This window comes from Bubalus kerabau, chromosome 8 (genome assembly GCF_029407905.1).
Source record: "Bubalus kerabau isolate K-KA32 ecotype Philippines breed swamp buffalo chromosome 8, PCC_UOA_SB_1v2, whole genome shotgun sequence".
NCBI lineage: Eukaryota > Metazoa > Chordata > Mammalia > Artiodactyla > Bovidae > Bubalus > Bubalus kerabau.
Genome location: NC_073631.1, coordinates 30,582,161 through 30,602,234, shown reverse-complemented (window position 1 = coordinate 30,602,234; position 20,074 = coordinate 30,582,161). Strand labels below are relative to the sequence as shown.

Here is a 20,074-nt window from a genome sequence, read left to right as displayed (position 1 = left end):
TACAACACAATTAGGTAGTACCAAGAACGGTGGAAAACTGCATTTGAGACAAAGAAAAATTCTGTGCTAATGAAGCAAATGACAGGTCCAAAGCTGTAGATCCAAACACAGTAACTTGATTTATCTCTTGAGAATAGCAATAAGTCAAGTGGTTCTTGAAGGGAAAGATAAAAGAGAGTTTGTACTAGAGTGTTTATATATTATAAAATGGCAATACCTAGTGATGTCATAGGAAATAAGTTGCCAAGGTTGCTTCTACTGAGGAAACAGATTTAAGAAATTATTCTGATAGTTTCGATATGGCAATTTGGTATTGGCAGTTGGACAAGGGAAGGAGGGGAGGGGTGGAAAGGAAATTATTGGTTAGAAAGATTGGCACTGTACGGTGAATTTACCACATATTTGGTAAATGTTCCAGTTTGAGAATTAAGATGGTTTGAGAAATTCTTACAACCCTGTTACCCTATCACTGAGGTCAAGCAGAAGCAGCCCCAGATCAAAAGTGTAAGGTTCACTTGTCTGACCCAGCTATTTCCAGAATGTCAGTAACTTTGACTCAGTTGTTGCATAAACCATTACATAGAACCTGCCAGGTGTACCACAGGAAAAACAAACTACAGTTGATTTGGAGAAATCAAGTTCTATAGGCCTTTGTCAGGATACCATGTTCATCTAAAAACTTTATACTCTGGTCGCAAGCCAATCATGCTGTGCTTCACAAAGCATTTGATGGAGTAAAAACAAGCTGTTAGGAGGCAAAAGGTAAAATTTTCAATGTAAATATGACCAGGAAAAGAAGCCACATGCAGGCACGTATGTATTTTAGTGAGGGTATTGATGAAAGTGATGTACTCATAATACTTCATTCAAAAGGCAGTAGACAGTACAAAATAGTGCTGGAAACCAAAATATAATTGTGTCCTTTGGCAACACAGGACGTATTTGATGATAATCATGACCATGCTGATGATCAATTTTGAAGACAACAAAATGCCTTCATTTCTTAGCGTACACCATCTGGTTTTCATTTCTTTTGAAGATGAAAATGCCCTCCTATGGATTGGCTCAGCAGGTGTGTTGTTTCCTACTACTACTTTTTAAAAAAAAATTTTACTCAGTAAGTGATTTCATTCCTGAATCAGGAAAAGAAGATAGATGCTGCTAGAAATGACAATGTCAAACTCATGACAGTGATTATTTCAAGCTCAGAATGAATCACTTTTAAGACAGGAACCTTTGGCTTATTTGTTTTGTGGCTATTAGGCATTTAATACTTCCACTGAGACAGAGTAAATTTTCTAAAGATAAATAGTAAAAAAAATATTTAAATTGTCCTAAAATAAATGCTAGGATAAAAAAATAAGTATGAAAATGCTGATTGGAGAGAAATTTTCTCCCAGGAGAACTTCCACATGATCATTTTATATCCATATGGAATCTTCAAAGAATCCTAGTAAATCCACAGAGCTTTGGGGAAATCCTTCTGAAATAAAATGGTACTGAATTGTTGGGGAAGACCAGTCTTTTAGTTTCTGAAATCTTTCCGTGAGGAGCTGTCCTGCTTTCAAATCTACCATTTGCCAGTGAGAGGTGTGGGAGAATTTTGCAAAGGTTTTTAGTCAAAATCGAAGGTATGATTTCAGTTTCTACAATTGATCATGGAAATGTGACTTGCAGTAGTTTTTTCATAAGTATCTGTTTTCTCCAAAAGCTGACTTTTGTCTCCACTATTGATGTCATTGTTGTTCAGTGGCTATGTCATGTCTGACTCTTTGTGACCCCATGGACTGCAGCACGCCAGGCTTCCCCATCCTTCCCTATCTCCCGGAGTTTGCTCAAACTGATATCCATTGATCCAGTGATCCCATCCAACCATCTCATGCTGTTTTCCCTTCTCTAGCTGTCAGTCTTTCCTGGCATCAGGGTCTTTTCCAATGAGTCAGCTCTTCACATCAGGTGGCCAAAGTATTGATGTTGTAAATTTGTTAAAATATTTTAAAATATTTCATCTCAAAATGTTTTCACCTACTAAGCAATGATTAAATAGCCTCTATTATCACTTGAGTTCCATTTTTTACTTATTATTTAATAAAACTGGATTTCAATTTAATATATAACCCCAGATTTTACAACTGAGAAGATTTTCTTACATTTTCATTTTGTACCTATTATCAAAGCTTATTACACTCCTTGTATTGTTTACTAGTAGATTTCGCAAAAACATTTATTTTTATCCCTCATATATGAGTTGTTATAAGATTGTGAGAAAGCCTATGTAATTACGCTTCAAAGCAGTGAATAGAAAGAGACATATTATTGATAATGCTTACAGAAGAGCTTTTCTAACAGCCTCTTACTGGGAATTCTTGTGAGCAATAAAAATGAAATGTGTAAGTGAAGGAAACTATACCAAGTGAAACTACCTGTTCTAAAAAATGCTGTTCTATTTCAAAAGAAGTACTGATATTCTCCAAAAGCCTCCATTCTGTTCCTGAGGGCTACACGCCATCTTGTAACGGTACAATCAAAAAGCACTGGCATTCGGTTCTTACAGCTACATTCAGCTGTGATTAATCCTCTCCATAGTTTATCTGCCTCTCTGTGTATCCTAAAGACTCTAACTGCAACCAACTGGGTCCTGATTCACGTGGAAGGATGTGTGATTAACTCATTAATGTTTAAGGTTTTAAATCTTAAAAACCATGGCGATGTGCTCGTGATTTGGCTTTATCAGACTGATGGCTGTGCGTAATGTTTAAGGTAAAATTGTAGGAAACTTCAGTAAATTAGTATGTTTGCATTATGCCGTTTCATTTTCTTATTCAAAGTCTAAAAAAAATATCTGGCTGGACTGAGAGGAATAATAGAGATTCGTAATTACAAAGTTGATTTTAAAAAGTCACAATTATGTTTCCAATTACAATATGATATAGCTTTCCTTTTTAAAGGGAGGGGGGATGTGCCTTTTTTTTTTTTTTAAGCCTTTGGTTTCTTTAAGTAAATCTCCTTAAGCAATTACAGCAAAAATAGCAAGAGCTAGCAAATATGATTGGCATGAATTTCTCTAAAAATATCATGAAAAAAAATTCATTACTATTGTGAATCTAGATTGACCTTACCCTTATGCAATGAAAGTAATTTTTAACTAATACTGAGTTACATTCCATTTCAGATTTCCTATTTCAAAGAGTGTCTCAAATTTCTAAGATGTTAAACCAAGTATTGAGCCATTTTTGTATATGTAATAAAAGTCTTTAAAATTAAAATGGTAATCCTAAGAAAACCAAATGCATGAAAAATATGGTCTGACTGTATAACAAAAGGGAGTTATATAATTCTACTTGAGTGAAATCTTTCATCTTTGATTTACAGGTTGGAGTCCTCTTTAACTAAAACCATATTGTTCCATATCTTTCATATCATGGCCTTCCCTAAAACCTTGTTTTAATTAAGGTTTCTTTCAGATTTTTGAATAAAAGCATGACAATCTTCACTTATGGCTTTAATATATCCTTTGAGTTAGAAAATATATAAAAAGAAACATCAACTCTTTGAAAGCATCGTCAGATATTAAATACTGTGAGGTATTCTACATCAATGTCTTTAGGTGTTTGAGTTATACATTGAAATATAATAAGGGGAGGTAGGGGGATAACCTACTTATATTTAATAAGTTGCTTTTAATCTCGGAAATAAATGTCCTTTATTTTTTGCCTTTGACACTAAGGCAACATGTGTAAAGGTTAAGTTTGTGTTGTGTTTTTTTCACATGAAGGCACAATTTCAAGGTTAACTCAATTCTAGGTGACTTCAAATAGGCAATGCCTTCATTAACACATTTCAAAGATCTGGAAAATTCAGTAACATTACTTAGACCATATTTACCCTCAGTGGCTTTACAGCTAAAAGAATACATCAGACTAAGCAATTGTGTTAACCTGGGAAGTGAAAAAAAAAAACAAAAAACAAAAAAAAAACTAAGTTCACAAAGCTCCTGAGTAATTGGGGAGATAGTGGGTAATCCTCACTTTTTTTTTTTGGAAGGAAGGATGAAAGGCAAGAAGAAAGGAAGTGATGGAAGACTAAAATAAAAGTAAGAGAAGTTCTTGATAGATTTGGAACAAATTAAGATGGCCTTTGAAAAGACACACACTTTTTCAAAGACAGTTAAAACACTCCATGGAACATATGCTCAGAGCTACTGTCCTCAGAGCAAGAGATGTACATTAGGGGGAGGGCAGAAGGGGGATGGGCAGGAGGGAGCCATCATCCCAAATGAACCGCAAAGTTCCTGTGTCAGAACACAGAGAGGGAGGAATGTTAGGCAAGGGGCATGACTTCTCAAAAAATTACATACAACATGTGACGTGCCTTTGCCACTGGACTTTGAGATACTGCATGTTTTATTCCCCTGAAAAAAGCCTCATCTCAGTTCCTCCATGTTGGACTCTTACTAGCAAAAGTTGAACCATGTGTTAAAACAAAGGCCAAAAACAAACAGAACAAAACAAAACAAACCCCGTGATCTGTCAGGAATTGCTATCCGTTCATAGCTGAAAGCAAATCCTGTAAACAATTTAAGACTGTCTGACAAAAAATTACCCAATAAAAATCTGATCAGAATGTCAGGAATGAGTATTTCTCAGGTTTTGCCCAAAATTTCACTGGCTGTTGTAGCATCTGTAATTAACAGTATCTAATGCTGTGTTGCATGTTTCTAGTTCATACTTTGGGCCTGGGAGTGGGTTACCCAGCATATTAAAAGCATGCTGGAAGCAGTTTCTTCCAATCGTGGTTTACTGTAACTTTAGAATCACAGCGGTTACTTTTAAGGAATCTTTAATGCCCTTTCAAGTCCATCCAAAGAACAAGTGAAGCTGCTGTTCAGAATTTTGTGCCCAGTGTTTATGTTCCATCGAATCTGTGCCACCCAGGCAGCAGACAAGACATGTCTGAAGGTGCTGGGTGGTGGGGGGATACACAATGATGTCACACACAGGAAATATCGGGGGTGGGGGCCTGGGGAGGACTTGGCACTTCACAAGGCTGGCTCCTCTTCCATAGGCTCACCAGCAGTTCTGTAAAAATAAACAGGCAATCAGAATACAGCATGAGAGTACACAATGACATTGTAGATTTTCATGCATAATCAAAGCTGATTTTTCAGCTCTCTCTGATGTTTATTTGTGTTATTCAGTTATCCATAAATAGAGTTTCTTTCCTAGGAAGTATAAACAAATGTCAAGTGGAAAAACATTTTCGATCCAAGCAATCATTGGAAATGTTCCTGTTTATATTAAAACATGTCAGAATATTTTATAACTCTAGATTGCAAAATGTACATGTTTTGTGTCTCGTACAGTCCAATAATTTATTGAAAAATTTAGCAATATTTTATTTTAGGAGCAATTGCAGTGATTTCCTATGGAACCAGTTTGCTAAGGAGAGCAAAGGACCTAGCTAGCTTCTGAGGGAGACTCACCAGGGTTCTGGTTTTTGCTTCTGTTCTTTCATAACTGGATTGGCTGCCTGCCGGAGGCATTTCAAATCAAATTCTGAATTTGATTAGCAAATCACTGCTACAGACCCAACGTTTTTACAAGAAATGCACTATCGTAGTGTGTAAATAGTTTTTATTCGGCATCATCTGTGGGGTGTTCTGCTCCGGCAAAACCAAAACTAATTGCTTGAAAATTTATACTTGAGATTTAGCCTTAATTTACTAACACTCTGAGGGTGTTTCAAGGCAAACTTTTAGAATGATTTTTAATTTAGTCAAAAGGACAGACTGTAGCCGGAATCCAAATACACTGAGGGAGCTGGGTTGCTGGGGGAAGAATGTTGGGGTCTGAGACGTCGGGAGAACCGAGTATGAGTCTGAGCTCTGCAATTTGCTAATACTGCAACTGCCAATGTTGTAACTATACTTCTGTGAGGCTGTGGTTTCATGTTTAAAACCCTGAGAAAAAAAGACGTTCCTTACAAAAGTAGTGAAGGTTAGAAAATGAAGTAAAATTGACTTCTAAACATACACTATGAGACAGTACTTACTTAATACTTTGGATTTGTCCCTTCATCATCTAACGTAAGCATAAAACTGTGTTGAACGGTACAGAGTTATGCCTGTGCTCCATAAGGAAACACAATAATTGGATGACACTCCTCTCTCGATGGTGGAATAACAACAGGTAGGTGGTTTTAATTTTCTTTTTCATACTGTTTGTCTAATTGCCAATATTCTGTAATGTATTACTTTCATATTAGAATGTTTGTTAATGAAGGCAAACGAACAATTAGGTGTGTTGTTTTATACATAGAAAGAAAAAAGATTTCTATATGTATCAATAAAGTAGCTGCCATTTTAATTTAGCATTTTTAAAATAAATTTAAAACATTGAAAGATTTTATCCATGGAACAGTAAAATATTTTAATGCATCCACAAAAGAATGAGAAATGTTAGGTATTCATTATTATTTAAAAAGGATATCCAAATGAGTCTATGTGGAATATTTAGAAAAATTCTTAGAGAAGTTATAGCCTGTCCAAGAGTATATTGGATAAGGAGGTTGTGAGAAATTGTTTAGAGCTGCTATATAATGTAAAGGGTTTTTAAGTGAGTCACAAGTCGTCCTGTAGTAAAATCTTTCCAAAGTAAAATTAGCAGCATTCCCAGAAGAAAAGGAAAACAGTTGGGTAAATAAGCTAATTTATTCATAAACATGTTATCATATTTACATGTGAGAATACATGGATTATATAGGTATATAATCCTCAAATCAGATACTTCAATAGACTGAACTTTTGTATTATTTCCAAGCTTTATTGAGATACAGTTTGTTGATTACAAGTTAAAGGCAATATGATGATTTGATACACATATATATTGTGAAATGCTTACCATAAAAACATAGCCTTCACCTCCTATAATTACCATTTTTGTTGCTATGGTGAGAACATTTAAGAAGATTATCATAGCAAATTGTGAGTGTACAATATAGCATTGTTAGCTATAAGTCATCATGCTGTATATCAGATCCCCAGCAGTTAGTCATCTTATAACTGGAAGCTTCCATATTCTGACCAGCATTATCCCATTTCCTTTATGTCCCAGCCCTTGGTAACTTTCAGTGTACTATTTCTATGAGTTTAACATTTTCTTCCAGTTTTATTGAAAAGTAATTGACATACCTCACTGTGTAAGTTTAAGGTGTACAGCATGATAGTTTGATTGACATATATAGTGAAATTATTACCACAGTAGTTAAGGTAATATCCATTGCCTCATACAGAGTTCAATTTTTTTTATTTTTATATATAAGTAAGATCATACAGCATTTATTTTTCTCTGTCTTATATCACTTAGCATAATGCTCCCAAGTTTAACCCATGTTGAACCATTTTTTATGGCTGAATAATATCCTATTTTATGTATACACCACATTTTCCTATCTTGGCTGTTTTAAATAACCCTGCAATGAACATTCAAGTACAGCGGTCCTTTCACTTTGAGCCATTTACATTTAAAATAATTATTCATAGTTAATAAGTTCAGTTCAGTCGCTCAGTCGTGTCCAACTCTTTGCGACCCCATGAATTGCAGCATGCCAGGCCTCCCTGTCCATCACCAACTTCCAGAGTTCACCCAAACTCTTGTCCATTGAGTTGGTGATGCCATGCAGCCATTTCATCCTCTGTCGTCCCCTTCTCCTCCTGCCCCCAATCCCTCCCAGTATCAGGGTCTTTTCCAATGAGTCAACTCTTCGCATGAGGTGGCCAAAGTATTGGAGTTTCAGCTTTAGCATCAGTCCTTCCAAAGAACACCCAGGACTTAATCTCCTTCAGAATGGACTGGTTGGATCTCCTTATAGTCCAAGGGACTCTCAAGAGTCTCCTCCAACACCACAGTTCAAAAGCATCAATTCTTCAGCGCTCAGTTTTCTTCACAGTCCAACTTTCACATCCATACATGACCACTGGAAAAACCATATCCTTGACTAGATGGACCTTTGTTGGCAAAGTAATGTCTCTGCTTTTGAATATGCTATCTAGGTTGGTTATAACTTTCCTTTAAAGGAGTAAGTGTCTTTTAATTTCATGGCTGCAATCACCATCTGCAGTGATTTTGGAGCCCCAAAAAGTAAAGTCTGACACTGTTTCCCCATCTATTTGCCATGAAGTGATGGGACCAGATGCCATGATCTTCGTTTTCTGAATGGTGAGCTTTAAGCCAACTTTTTCACTCTCCTCTTGCACTTTCATCAAGAGGCTTTTTAGTTATAAGGGTGGTGTTATCTGCATATCTGAGGTTATTGATATTTCTCCTAGCTATCTTGATTCCAGCTTGTGCTTCTTCCAGCCCAGCATTTCTCATTATGTACTCTGCATATAAGTTAAATAAGCAGGGTGACAATATACAGCCTTGACGTACTCCTTTTCCTATTTGGAACCAGTCTGTTGTTCCATGTCCAGTTCTAACTGTTGCTTCCTAACCTGCATGTAGGTTTCTCAAGAGGCAGGTCAGGTGGTCTGGTATTCCCATCTCTCTCAGAATTTTCCACAGTTCATTGTGATCCACACAGTCAAAGGCTTTGGCATAGTTAATAAAGCAGAAATAGATGTTTTTCTGGAACTCTCTTGCTTTTTTGATGATCCAGCAGTTGTTGGCAATTTGATCTCTGGTTTCTCTGCCTTTTCTAAAACTAGTTTGAACATCTGGAAATTCACAGTTCACATATTGCTGAAGCCTGGCTTGGAGAATTTTGAGCATTACTTTACTAGCGTGTGAGATGAGTGCAATTGTGCGGTAGTTTGAGCATTCTTTGGCATTGCCTTTCTTTGGGATTGGAATGAAAACTGACCTTTTCCAGTCCTGTGGCCACTGCTGACTTTTCCAAATTTGCTGGCATATTGAGTGCAGCACTTTCAAAGCATCATCTTCCAGGATTTGAAATAGCTTAACTGGAATTCCATCACCCCTGCTAGCTTTGCGCGTAGTGATGCTTTCTAAGGCCCACTTGACTTCACATTCCAGGATGTCTGGCTCTAGGTGAGTGATCACACCCTTGTGATTATCTGGGTCGTGAAGATCTTTTTTGAATAGTTCTTCTGTATATTCTTGCCACCTCTTAATATCTCTGCTTCTGTTAGGTCCATACCATTTCTGTCCTTTATCGAGCCCATCTTTAAATGAAATGTTCCCTTGGTATCTCTAATTTTCTTGAAGAGATTTCTAGTCTTTCCTATTCTGTTGTTATCCTCTATTTCTTTGCATTGATTGCTGAAGAAGGCTTTCTTATCTCTCCTAGTTAATAATTTACTGCCACCATATAGTTGTACTTTATTTTTTTCCTCTTTTTATGCCTTCCTTTAAAATTGATGATTTTTCCATAGTGGTATGCTTTAATTCCTTTCTATTTATCTACTATAGGTTCTTGTGTTGTGGTTAACCTGAGCTTACTTGAAACATTTTATAGATAATAACTCTAATTTTATCCTGTTAATAAATTTGATTGCATATAAAACATATACTTTCACTCCTCTCTCTAGTTTTTTTTGATGTCATGATTTATACATTTTTGATATTGTGTATCCATTAATAAATTACTATAGCTATTTATTACATGGGGAAACAGTAGAAACAGTGTCAGACTTTAATTTTTTGGGCTCCAAAATCACTGCAGATGGTGACTGCAGCCATGAAATTAAAAGACGCTTACTCCTTGGAAGAAAAGTTATGACCAACCTAGATAGCATATTCAAAAGCAGAGACATTACTTTGCCAACAAAGGTCCGTTCAGTCAAGGCTATGGTTTTTCCAGTGGTCATGTATGGATGTGAGAATTGGACTGTGAAGAAAGCTGAGCGCCGAAGAACTGATGCTTTTGAACTGTGGTGTTGGAGAAGACTCTTGAGAGTCCCTTGGACTGCAAGGAGATCCAACCTGGCCATTCTAAAGGTGATCAGCCCTGGGATTTCTTTGGAAGGACTGATGCTAAAGCCGAAACTCCAGTACTTTGGCCACCTCATGCGAAGAGTTGACTCATTGGAAAAGACCCTGATGCTGGGAGGGATTGGGGGCAGGAGGAGAAGGGGACTAGAGAGGATGAGATGGCTGGATGGCATCACTGACTCGATGGACGTGAGTCTGAGTGAACTCCGGGAGTTGGTGATGGACAGGGAGGCCTGGCGTGCTGCGATTCATGGGGTCACAAAGAGTCAGACATGACTGAGCGACTGAACTGAACTGATAGCTATTTAAAATATTTTTGTACTTTAGCCTTTAAACAGAGTTGTGTTTAACACACCACCATATTATAGTATTAGAGTATTCTGCAACTGACTATATACTTAGCTTAACCAGTGTGTTGTATATTTTCATATATTTTCATGGTGGTAATTATTGTACTATGTTTTCAGTGTGAAGAACTCTCTTTCAGCACTTCTTGAAAGAAAAGTCTTGTGGTGATGAACTATATCAGCTTTCTTCTTTTTGTTCGGGAAAGTCTATCTCCCCTTAATTTCTATGGACAACTTTGGCAGGTAAAGTCTTCTGGTTGGCAGTTTTTGTGTTTTTTTCTTTCAGCACTTTGGATACATCATCCCACTCACTCCCATGGATGAAGGGTCTCACCACAGGGGTGAGCATGGCAGTAGAGATTTGTGATGCAAGCCAGGCTGGGGGTGTGCAGGTACACAGCTGGAGGAGCAAGCAGAAGTTGAGATTCAGGCCAGTAACAAGGATTCCTTAAAGTTATATATTATTGTTTTATGGACATATATTTTCATTTTATATACATTTTATCATTTCTGTTGTGTAATTTTCTCACTGCATACTACATTTATTATATAAACATCACTGTATGCAGTTATCGTTGTCTAGTCTGTAGCAGCCAAGTAATACATGGCATGTCCTTGATGGTGTAACCTTCACATTTGACCTTCATTCTTCCAATAAAGGACACTGGGTTTGATGATTCCCTTCTTACCTATCATGAAGAAGCTGCAGTGAACTTCTTAGTACATGTACTGTAATTACCCTGGATGAGAATGTCTTCAGTATTCATTTCTAGGAACAAGATTACCAGGTTATTTGCTTTGTGTTGACTAAAATGGTAGTAAACTGCTTTCCAGAATGCTGCCATAGTTCACAGTGAGAGCTTCAAAGCCTCACGTCTCCACCAATGCTGGCACGCTCCTCAGACTACGGAGATTTTCAGTGATTAAAGAAATAATTATATTGAGTATCTGTGACACACCCCTGGCTCTGTTCTATGTATGAGAGGTATAGGGGAGACACAGTACTGTAGAACAGAAGGACCTGATCTAATTTGGGTATTAATAGTCAAGGAAAATTCTCCAGGAGGAGGAAGTGATATTTGATCTGAGCTCTAAAAGGTAAGCTGGAAGACAATGTGAAAGCCAGTGAAGGGTCAGTGAGAAGACAAGCTAAGTATTCCAATCAGAAGAGAGGGTGTGTGCCAAGAAGGCCTGATATGGACATGAATATAGCTTTTGTGAGAAAATTGGATAGGGTATTGTGCTTTCACTACATACCCAACAGAAAGGCTAAAATAATAATTATACAAGTGCAGGTGAGGATATAAGACAAATGTAACTGTCTTTCATTGCTGGTGGGAAAGAAAAATGGCACAAAGTAAAAACCTGTACAAAACTTTCATAAAGACTTAGGTTTCTCAAAGAATTATAAACAATTACTATATGATCCAGGAATTCCACTTGTGGGTATATAGTAAAAATTATTCAAAATCAGATCTTGAAGAGATAGACTATATACTTATATTCATTGAAGAATTATTCACAATAGCCAGAGGTGGAAGCAAACTAAATGCCCATTGTCAGATGAATAAAGGAAATGTGGTATGTACCTACAATGAGTTATTACTCAGCCATAAAAAAGGTAGAAATTTTGTCATATGCTACAACAGGGATAATAAACCTTGACATCTTTATGCTCAGTAAAGTAAGCCAGTCACAAAAAGGCAAATACTGCATGATTCGCATATATGATATATCTAAAGTTGTCAAATTCTTAGAATGGTGGTTACCAGGGGCTAGGCTAAGGGGAAAAGGAAAGTTGTTTAATAGGTATAGAGTTTTAGTTTTGCAAGATAAAAGTCCTAGAGATATGGGCATACAGTTAATACTACTGTACTGTATACTTAGAATGATTCATATAGGAAATGTTATGTGTTTTTTCCATATTAACAACCTCACAGCAGCTTTATTCACAACAGTCCCTAATTGGCAGAAGATCTGAAGAGAGATTTTTCCAAAGAAGATACATATTTGATAGATGACCAACAGGTACATGAAAAGATGTTCAACATCACTAATTATCAGGGAGATGCAAATCAAAACCAGATATTTAATCTGTTTCAAAGGTGGCAAGATCCTACAATGGAGGAAAGACAATCTCTTCAATAAGTGATGCTGGGAAAACTAGACAGGTACATGTAAAAGAATGAAATTAAAGTACTCCATAACACCATATACAAAATAAACACAAAATGGATTAAAGACCTAAATGTAAGAAAAAGTACTGTAAAACTCTTTGGGATCGACATGTACACACTGCTATATTTAAAATAGATAACCAATAAGAACCTACTGTATAGCATAGGGAACTCTGCTCAGCAGTCTGTCTGTAATAACCTAAATGAGAAAAGAACTTGAAAAAGAATAGATACATGTATACTCTGCTGTGCACCTGAAGTTAACACAACATTGTGAGTCAGCCATAGTTCAATATAAAAAAAATTTTTTTTAAAACTAGGTGGCTTGCTCAAGCTATTGTTTCTATCTTGGATGCCTCTGTTCTTACTTACTAGGTAAAATCCTCCATTTTTCTACCCCAGCTCAGTTGTCCTGCCTCTGTGGTTTGTTCCCAGTTCTTGGCCTATGTTAAGTCTTCTTTGATCCTGTAGCTCAGTCTACCAAATGACTTATCATTTACTGTAGTTGGTTATTTACGTTTGATCCTGTGGTAGAAAGAATGATAGCCCCCCACCAAGATGTCCTAGTCCCTGGAAATTGTGGATATGTTTCCTTGCATAGCAACACTGACTTAGTAAATATGGTAAGATTAAGGACCTTGAGACAGAGAGATGATCCTGGTGGGACCATGCTAGGATCTTACAAGCAGAGAGACCTCCCTGTTTTTGAGCCAGCTTTTTTCCTCCTTCAGTCAGAGAGAGAGATGATGAAGACTGCACAAAGGTTGGAGATGTGAAATTGCTGGCTTTGAAGACAGAGGAAGGGGGTCACGAGCCAAAGGATGCAAAAGCCTCTAGAAAGTGGGAAAAGCAAGGAAACAGTCTCTTCCCTTAGCGCCTCTAGCATGGAACAAGACTTGGCCACCCTCTACACTTTAACCCAGAAACTTGTCACTCTTCTGACCTTTTTGTCATTTTGAGCCACTAGGTCTGTAGTAATATTTTCTCTAAGATAATAAGAGAAAATGAATACAATCTCTGAATATGTGAAAATTTTGAAGGCTCCATGGAAACTCTCTGACCCTCACTCTCAAAACTGTCTGGCATGTAGAAAATAATCAGAAAAGGTTTAAATGGACCAGATGTTTTCCCTCCTCCTCCTGCTGCAGCAGCCGCCAAGTTGCCCCAGTCGTGTCCGACTCTGTGCAACCCCACAGATGACAGCCCACCAGGCTCCCCCATCCCCGGGACTCTCCAGGCAAGAACACTGGAGTGGGTTGCCATTTCCCTCTCTAGTGCATGAAAGTGAAAAGTGAAAGTGAAGTTGCTCAGTCGTGTCCGACTCTTCGCGACCCCGTGGACTGCAGCCTACCAGGCTCCTCCGTCCATAGGATTTTCCAGGCAAGAGTACTGGAGTGGGGTGCCATTGCCTCCTCCTGCAGATCACAGAATAATCCTGGCATCTGTCAGCATCATTCCCATATCCCCCTTCACCTCGCCCAAGACAATCCCTTTCTCCATTCAGACACTTTGCTTTCCCTTCCTGTCTCTATTATTATGTTTCCTCAGTTAATCCATCTCTATGGTATGAGTACTATGGATTCTGGTCAGCTAGCATATCTGAAAAATGGATACTGTCAATGGTACTATGGAAGAAAAACGTAAAACACACATTTTGAAAACATTGATTCCCTCAGAAAATAGTAAATAGAGACAATAAGACAAAGAAAGCTCACATAGTACTACGAATTGCCATTACCATTTTAACAATGTTTTGTCATCTATCTTGAACTCTTTCATTATGAAGTACTTATTACCTACAATGTATTGGGCATTGTAACAGTTCTCGTCAGCCAATCACAAGATCAGTTATTTGAATCAATTTAGTGATTATCAATCTCTTATTTTTAATGACTACACTACTGCTTTAACCTATGAACATATTAAATGTTAAACATACAGATGCCCAGGTACAATCTATTTCTAATATTGTAGGTCACTAGATGATGAACAATATATTAAGGGAGGGAAAACAAGAATGCAAACTGAAGCAGCAAATGACAGAAAAATAATAAAAGCCAACCTTAATATTGAGTACTTACCATGTTGTCAAGTTCTTAAGATGAATTATCTCATTTCATCCTCAAAACCCTATGAAATTTCCCCTTCATTTTAAAAGCAAGGAAAGTAAAGCCCAGAGAGATAGATAATAACTGTTGATCAGGCACATGTTGCTTAATTTGGAGATGGGATTTGAACCTAGGGAAGATCCCGTGGAGGAGGGCATGGCGACCAACTCCAGTATTCTTGCCTCAAGAACATGGACAGAGGAGCCTGGCAAGCTAGAGTCCATGGGGTTGCAAAGTCAGACACAGCTCAAGTCACTGAGCACATACAAAGGTGATTCCAGAGTCACACTCTACTCTTCCTCTGTAGTGGTAAGAAGATAACAATGAAGAAGTATATTGTTTCTTTTTTTCAAATTAAACACTTATTTGTAAACAAACTCAAACACACTGGATTTATTCCCTAAGAGTTCACACACATCCCAAGAACACACTTCAGGCACTGGACACAGAGAAAAATGATGGGCCCAGGAGGAGGACAGGAAGGTAAGGGGCATACTGTCCTTTCCCTTACTAGGAGCTTCCTAATCTCAGCCCACTTTTCAACTAACGAATTGTTGACACTGGATGAAAATTAAGAATAAAATGGATACTGGAATGTTTGCCTGGCTAGATAAATCAAGTGCTCAAAATAATGGTATCATAGAGAAAAATCAGAAACCTGAATAACTGCTGCAACATTTAGCTTCCAGAAACCCGTAATAGACAATCCCCAAACATGGAAAACCAAGTTGTATTTCTATTAGACATAAATGTGTATTTAATAGGTCTCTATTTCTATATAAATCTCCAGATACAGGAAAATGGGGTTATCAAGTCCTTGCCACTACTGATAAGCTACTGAAAGCCAAAGCAGATACTTAGAAGTTTCCAGCTTATTATACTTTTATATACGTAAGTGAGATAGGTTATTCAAAAAACAGAATGACAAGATTCAAAATGACACATTTTCCCATGCTTATGTATAATATAATGACTTGAGATCATCTCTTTCATGAGAAAAATTGACAGAAGTTGAAGATGAAATGATGAAGTTCCAGTGTGACTGAAAGGGCTTCCCTGGTAGCTCAGCTGTGTGACTGACACTATAATCAATAAACTGACATTTGAAAACCTAACTTTGTTTTGATTAAAAAACAGAAAATCCAGAGTGTAAATATGCTCCCAATAACTTAGGGGTTGATCATTCTGAACTCGTGGTTGCCAGAGAGAAATTGTTCTTGATTTTCAGCAGGGCCTGAACTGGTATCCAAGAATAAACCTCAGCACTGCACTGGCCTTTCCAAAGTAGAAGCCTCTGAGACACACCTGACCAACGCAAACTATCATCGTTTACAGGTGCCGTCTCCTGACAAACATGAAAAAATCTAAGATCACTGCCTTCTCCTCCAAACGACATGCTCTATGTGACCAGTCCTAGTTCACATTCTTTGAACATATACGTTGGTCCCGCTTAGCTTTGTCTTTTCCTTTTGTCCTGTTGTTTTTTTGCTGACCCACCACCAGTCATTTCCTTCGTGCTCAAGTCCTTTGCCACCTGAAAATGATGTTTTGAAAACTATACTTCAGTCAACCATCCCCAAAATGAATCCCCATCCTTTTTCTAATAATTTATTATTCATGATCCATCAGTGAGTTATAAAAATGAAATGACTTTGCACTGTGCTGGCTGTCATCTCGCCCACCTCCCCCTGCCCCCCCCCCCCTCCAATGAACAAAAAATACTTACAACGGTTCCTAGCCAGGAGCATTTTATCCTTTATTCACTAGTGGTAAATGAGTCAGATATGAGTTGGCCAGGAAAAGAGCTGCTTTACCCAAAATCTTAGTGCAAAGTGAGTCATCTCACTCCAAACACCAATATATTCTCCAAAATAACTGGCAAGAATTTCCTATAAAAAGAATCTTGCCTTCACCCTTTTCCATCCATTTAGCTCTCTGATTTTTCTAATTTTTCAATTTCCTGTGTACTTACAACATTGCATTCATAACAAAGGCCCAAGAACATTTCTACCTCTTTACCTCATTGTGAAAGCCATTTTTTTCTATATTGAGTAGGAGGACAATTCTGATAGCATTCCTGTGAAAAGAATAAACGCTCTGTGGCTTGCAAGGGTTTTCCCTGTCTGACTCTCTGTGATGAAATTCATGTCTGGTTCAACAGAAATGCAAAAGCCAGTTCTAGAAGATTTTTTTCTTTTTCACTGCTGAAAAAGTGAGTTCAAAGCCACAGAAAATATTTCAAGCAAAACCATTTTCATTCCCATAAGAAAAATTAATCAAAATAGATACAATCTGTTTAAAGCTGATAAAGAAACATGAATTCAAGCCACAAACTTCAACTTTGTTCCCCTGTACATCAAAACATTCACATTCCCCCATCCTTTCTCTGCCATCAGATGAAGCTTAAAAATCACTGTGAACTGAAGTCAGGGTCAAGTCCCTGTAGTTTATCAGGAGTCAAGCACACTATGTACCTGAGGATAAACAAGCATGCTTACAGAGCAATTCCTCCAAAGTGCTGAGATTTGTATATTACATGGGGCTCACAAGAGGGCTTACTATTCTTAACTATTCTAAGCTCTGCAATTTAACGGGAGAAATTACTTACAATTCACTCCACTCAGGCTAGAATTTAGCTTTGCTTCTCTATATTAAATGAATTCTAAAGAATAGCTGTGCTCCTTTTACATCCAACACTAACAGATGTTAGTTTCCTTAGTTTTACAGCCCTCAAATGACAGACAACTAACTGTATTTGGCCTTGGGAATAACTACAACACCTCTGAATTATGAACTTGGTTTGCTTCTTAGCTGGGAACAGCAGGGGGTTAGTTCATATTATCAGATGTAAAATAAGTTTTCCCTTATGCTTCAGATACCCATATGAAGATGCCTTTTTAAGTGGTTGTAGTAAGAAAAAACAATTGCACAAGAATCTATTATTCAATGTATCTCCTGCTCTTATGGACAAAGCAAGATGTTAAATCCATTAAACTCTGAATACCCAGTAAAAGCAAGAAAGCTAAAACTGTACGAATTTGTGCATTCTTGGGAAAACTGCCAACCTATGTACTAGTAGCAGGATCTGTGTAATTAACGGTGATGTTATTGACAGAGGGAGTTCAATTTCACCCTCAGAAGCAATTTAGAAGTGCAAGCTGGCAGAGCTTTAGCAAAGCCTCACCTAGTCATCTTTAAACTGAAGAAATGTGACTCTGAAGTCCTCCACAGAGAGCACTGTTACTTTTAGTACATGTGTGGGGCTTTTGGTCTTCATACACATAAAAGAACTCCTGAATGTAGCATGGTCTGTTGAACACCAAAATGTACACACATTTCTTAAAAGGAAGCAATCTTGCTGCTGCTGCTGCTAAGTCGCTTCAGTCGTGTCCAACTCTGTGCGACCCCATAGACGGCAGCCCACCAGGCTTCCCCATCCCTAGGATTCTCCAGGCAAGAACACTGGAGTGAGTTGCCATTTCCTTCTCCAATGCATGAAAGTGAAAAGTGAAAGTGAAGTCGCTCAGTCGTGTCCGATTCTAGCGACCCCATGGACTGAGGTCATCATTTTTTTTCCCCGAAAGCTATTCATATGAAGGCTTATTAAAATCAACACCTTCTTATCATAAAGTAAAATAATATCAGACCCAAGTCCACACATTCCTTTACACGCATTCCTATCCCCTTGGGAGGTAACTTTTCTCTTCATCCAGTAGTTGTATGTCATGGACAGTCATAGAAGGTTACCCAACTGACAAGCCATACCTCCAGCTTCTGCTCCCCTTTTCCCCCTTTGTTAGTAATTTCAGAATGATGAGAGAAAGAAAAATAGTATCCTGAAAAACAGAGATAACTAAGGAAAGAAGTCCACAAGAAGCTTTTTCCATAATGATCTGCACAAAATTATCTACCAAGGAGTGACTTTTCTCACCATCTCATCCCTCTATCTCTCTGTGAACTGCAGCCACATGCGCCACCTCTGTGCTTCTCATGGAGAATGAAACACGTCAATTCCTAAGAGCTGACAGCATGCGCTGTGGCCTCTATGGCTTCTGAGAAGACAGGTGGTGGAGGAGTCAGGGGAAGAAGAGGCTGGAGAGAGGTTCATGAGTGCTAATGATGAGCCTGGATGTAACCAAAATCGATGATACCCCCCTCCATGTTGGAGTCATACCTGTTGTCTTCTTGAGCAAAGGGCTGTTCCACGTCCACTGTCAGGGAGGCCAGGGCAGAAACAGTCTCTGTCTCCTCTTGCAGCTGGGCCCCAGCCAGAGCACAGCCCCTTGGCATCGCCACCATCCTTACCGACTTCCAGTATTTGCCTAAAAAAAAAGAAAAAACATGCGTCATACTGTATAGGAATTTTCGTTCAAACAGTATTAATCAGAATACATGCATAGGTTCAACTCAGAGTAGTTGTTAAGTTAAAATTCAGAGTGTTATAAAAATAAAAAAAAGTTCACAAAGTTATACACAGTTGTAATTTGATTTCTTAACTTTATGATTAAGTCTTTTTCTCAGCCTAGAATGCCAAGTTGTGAAGAGTTCATATTCCCAAGCCTGAGTCTCTCCCTTGCTCAGAAGTTAATATAGTGAGGAATAATCCATGGTCTAATGAACTCACCCTCAGACTGACAGCTGTCTCTGCATCTAAGTAAGCAAACTCTAGGGATTGTACCCTCTGGGTAAGCCTCACGAGACTGGGAGGTAGAACTCTTACAGAGAAACTGAATGAAGTAGTAATGTGAAAAACTGCTACTTGAGCCATTAACTTTTTTTTTTTTTTAATGAGGTTGGAATAGTAAATGAAAAGAAAAGCCCAGAAATGCCAGCAGGAATTGAATGGCAACTTTGCCAGAACAATCAGGTTTGTTAGTCCTGGATGTTCTTTCTTTCTCAACCCCAGGGTGTGTACTAGAACAATAACTGATTTAAAACTTTAATATATGCATTGGCTGATGTTGGCGCCCTTCCATAAGTTATATGGATGTTTCTTTTTTTAAGGAAGGCAGGGGAAGGAAAATGAGAGGAAAATAGGAGGCAATTTCATGAGAACATGCCAGTGGGATATATATGAAAGAATAGAGTCAACAGCCTTTTTGCAGCCCCTACACTATTTTTTTTTTCTTTGTGAAGCGTTCCATAGCCCCAAAACAAAGCAGGAGAATCTCCCTAGGTGCTGACATGACTCGCCTCCCCAGGTAAGAACAATCTCGGCAGTCTGACCAATTAAGTGGGAAGCTGGCATGCTAAGTAGCTTATTTCCCAAAACAAAATAAACAAAGAGAAGTCATGCTAGAGTAGAAAACACAAGTGGGTGACTACTGGATTGGGGGGTAAGATAACTGGGTTCTCGCCCCAGTTCTGCCTCTAACCATCCTAACATGCTGGCAGGGCCCTTTGGCACTTCATTTCTGCTTCTCAAAAACAGTGGGATAACCTCAGATTCTTTCCAGCTATACCTAACTTTTCATGGTTGGCCTTTCCTTACC

General features: G+C 38.1%; 1 protein-coding gene across 1 annotated transcript in view; it reads right to left on the bottom strand.

Moving 5' to 3' along the window:
* Positions 1–4,899: 4,899 nt before the first annotated feature.
* The window catches only part of HDAC9 (histone deacetylase 9), a 1,013,734-nt gene continuing 998,559 nt past the window's right edge, over positions 4,900–20,074 (bottom strand). The window contains exons 26-27 of the mRNA XM_055589928.1: positions 18,757–18,904; positions 4,900–5,078 (exon numbers count right to left, since the gene is read on the bottom strand). Coding sequence (XP_055445903.1) covers positions 5,039–5,078; positions 18,757–18,904 — 188 coding nt within the window. The 3' untranslated portion in view covers positions 4,900–5,038. The remainder of the gene's footprint in view (positions 5,079–18,756; positions 18,905–20,074) is intronic.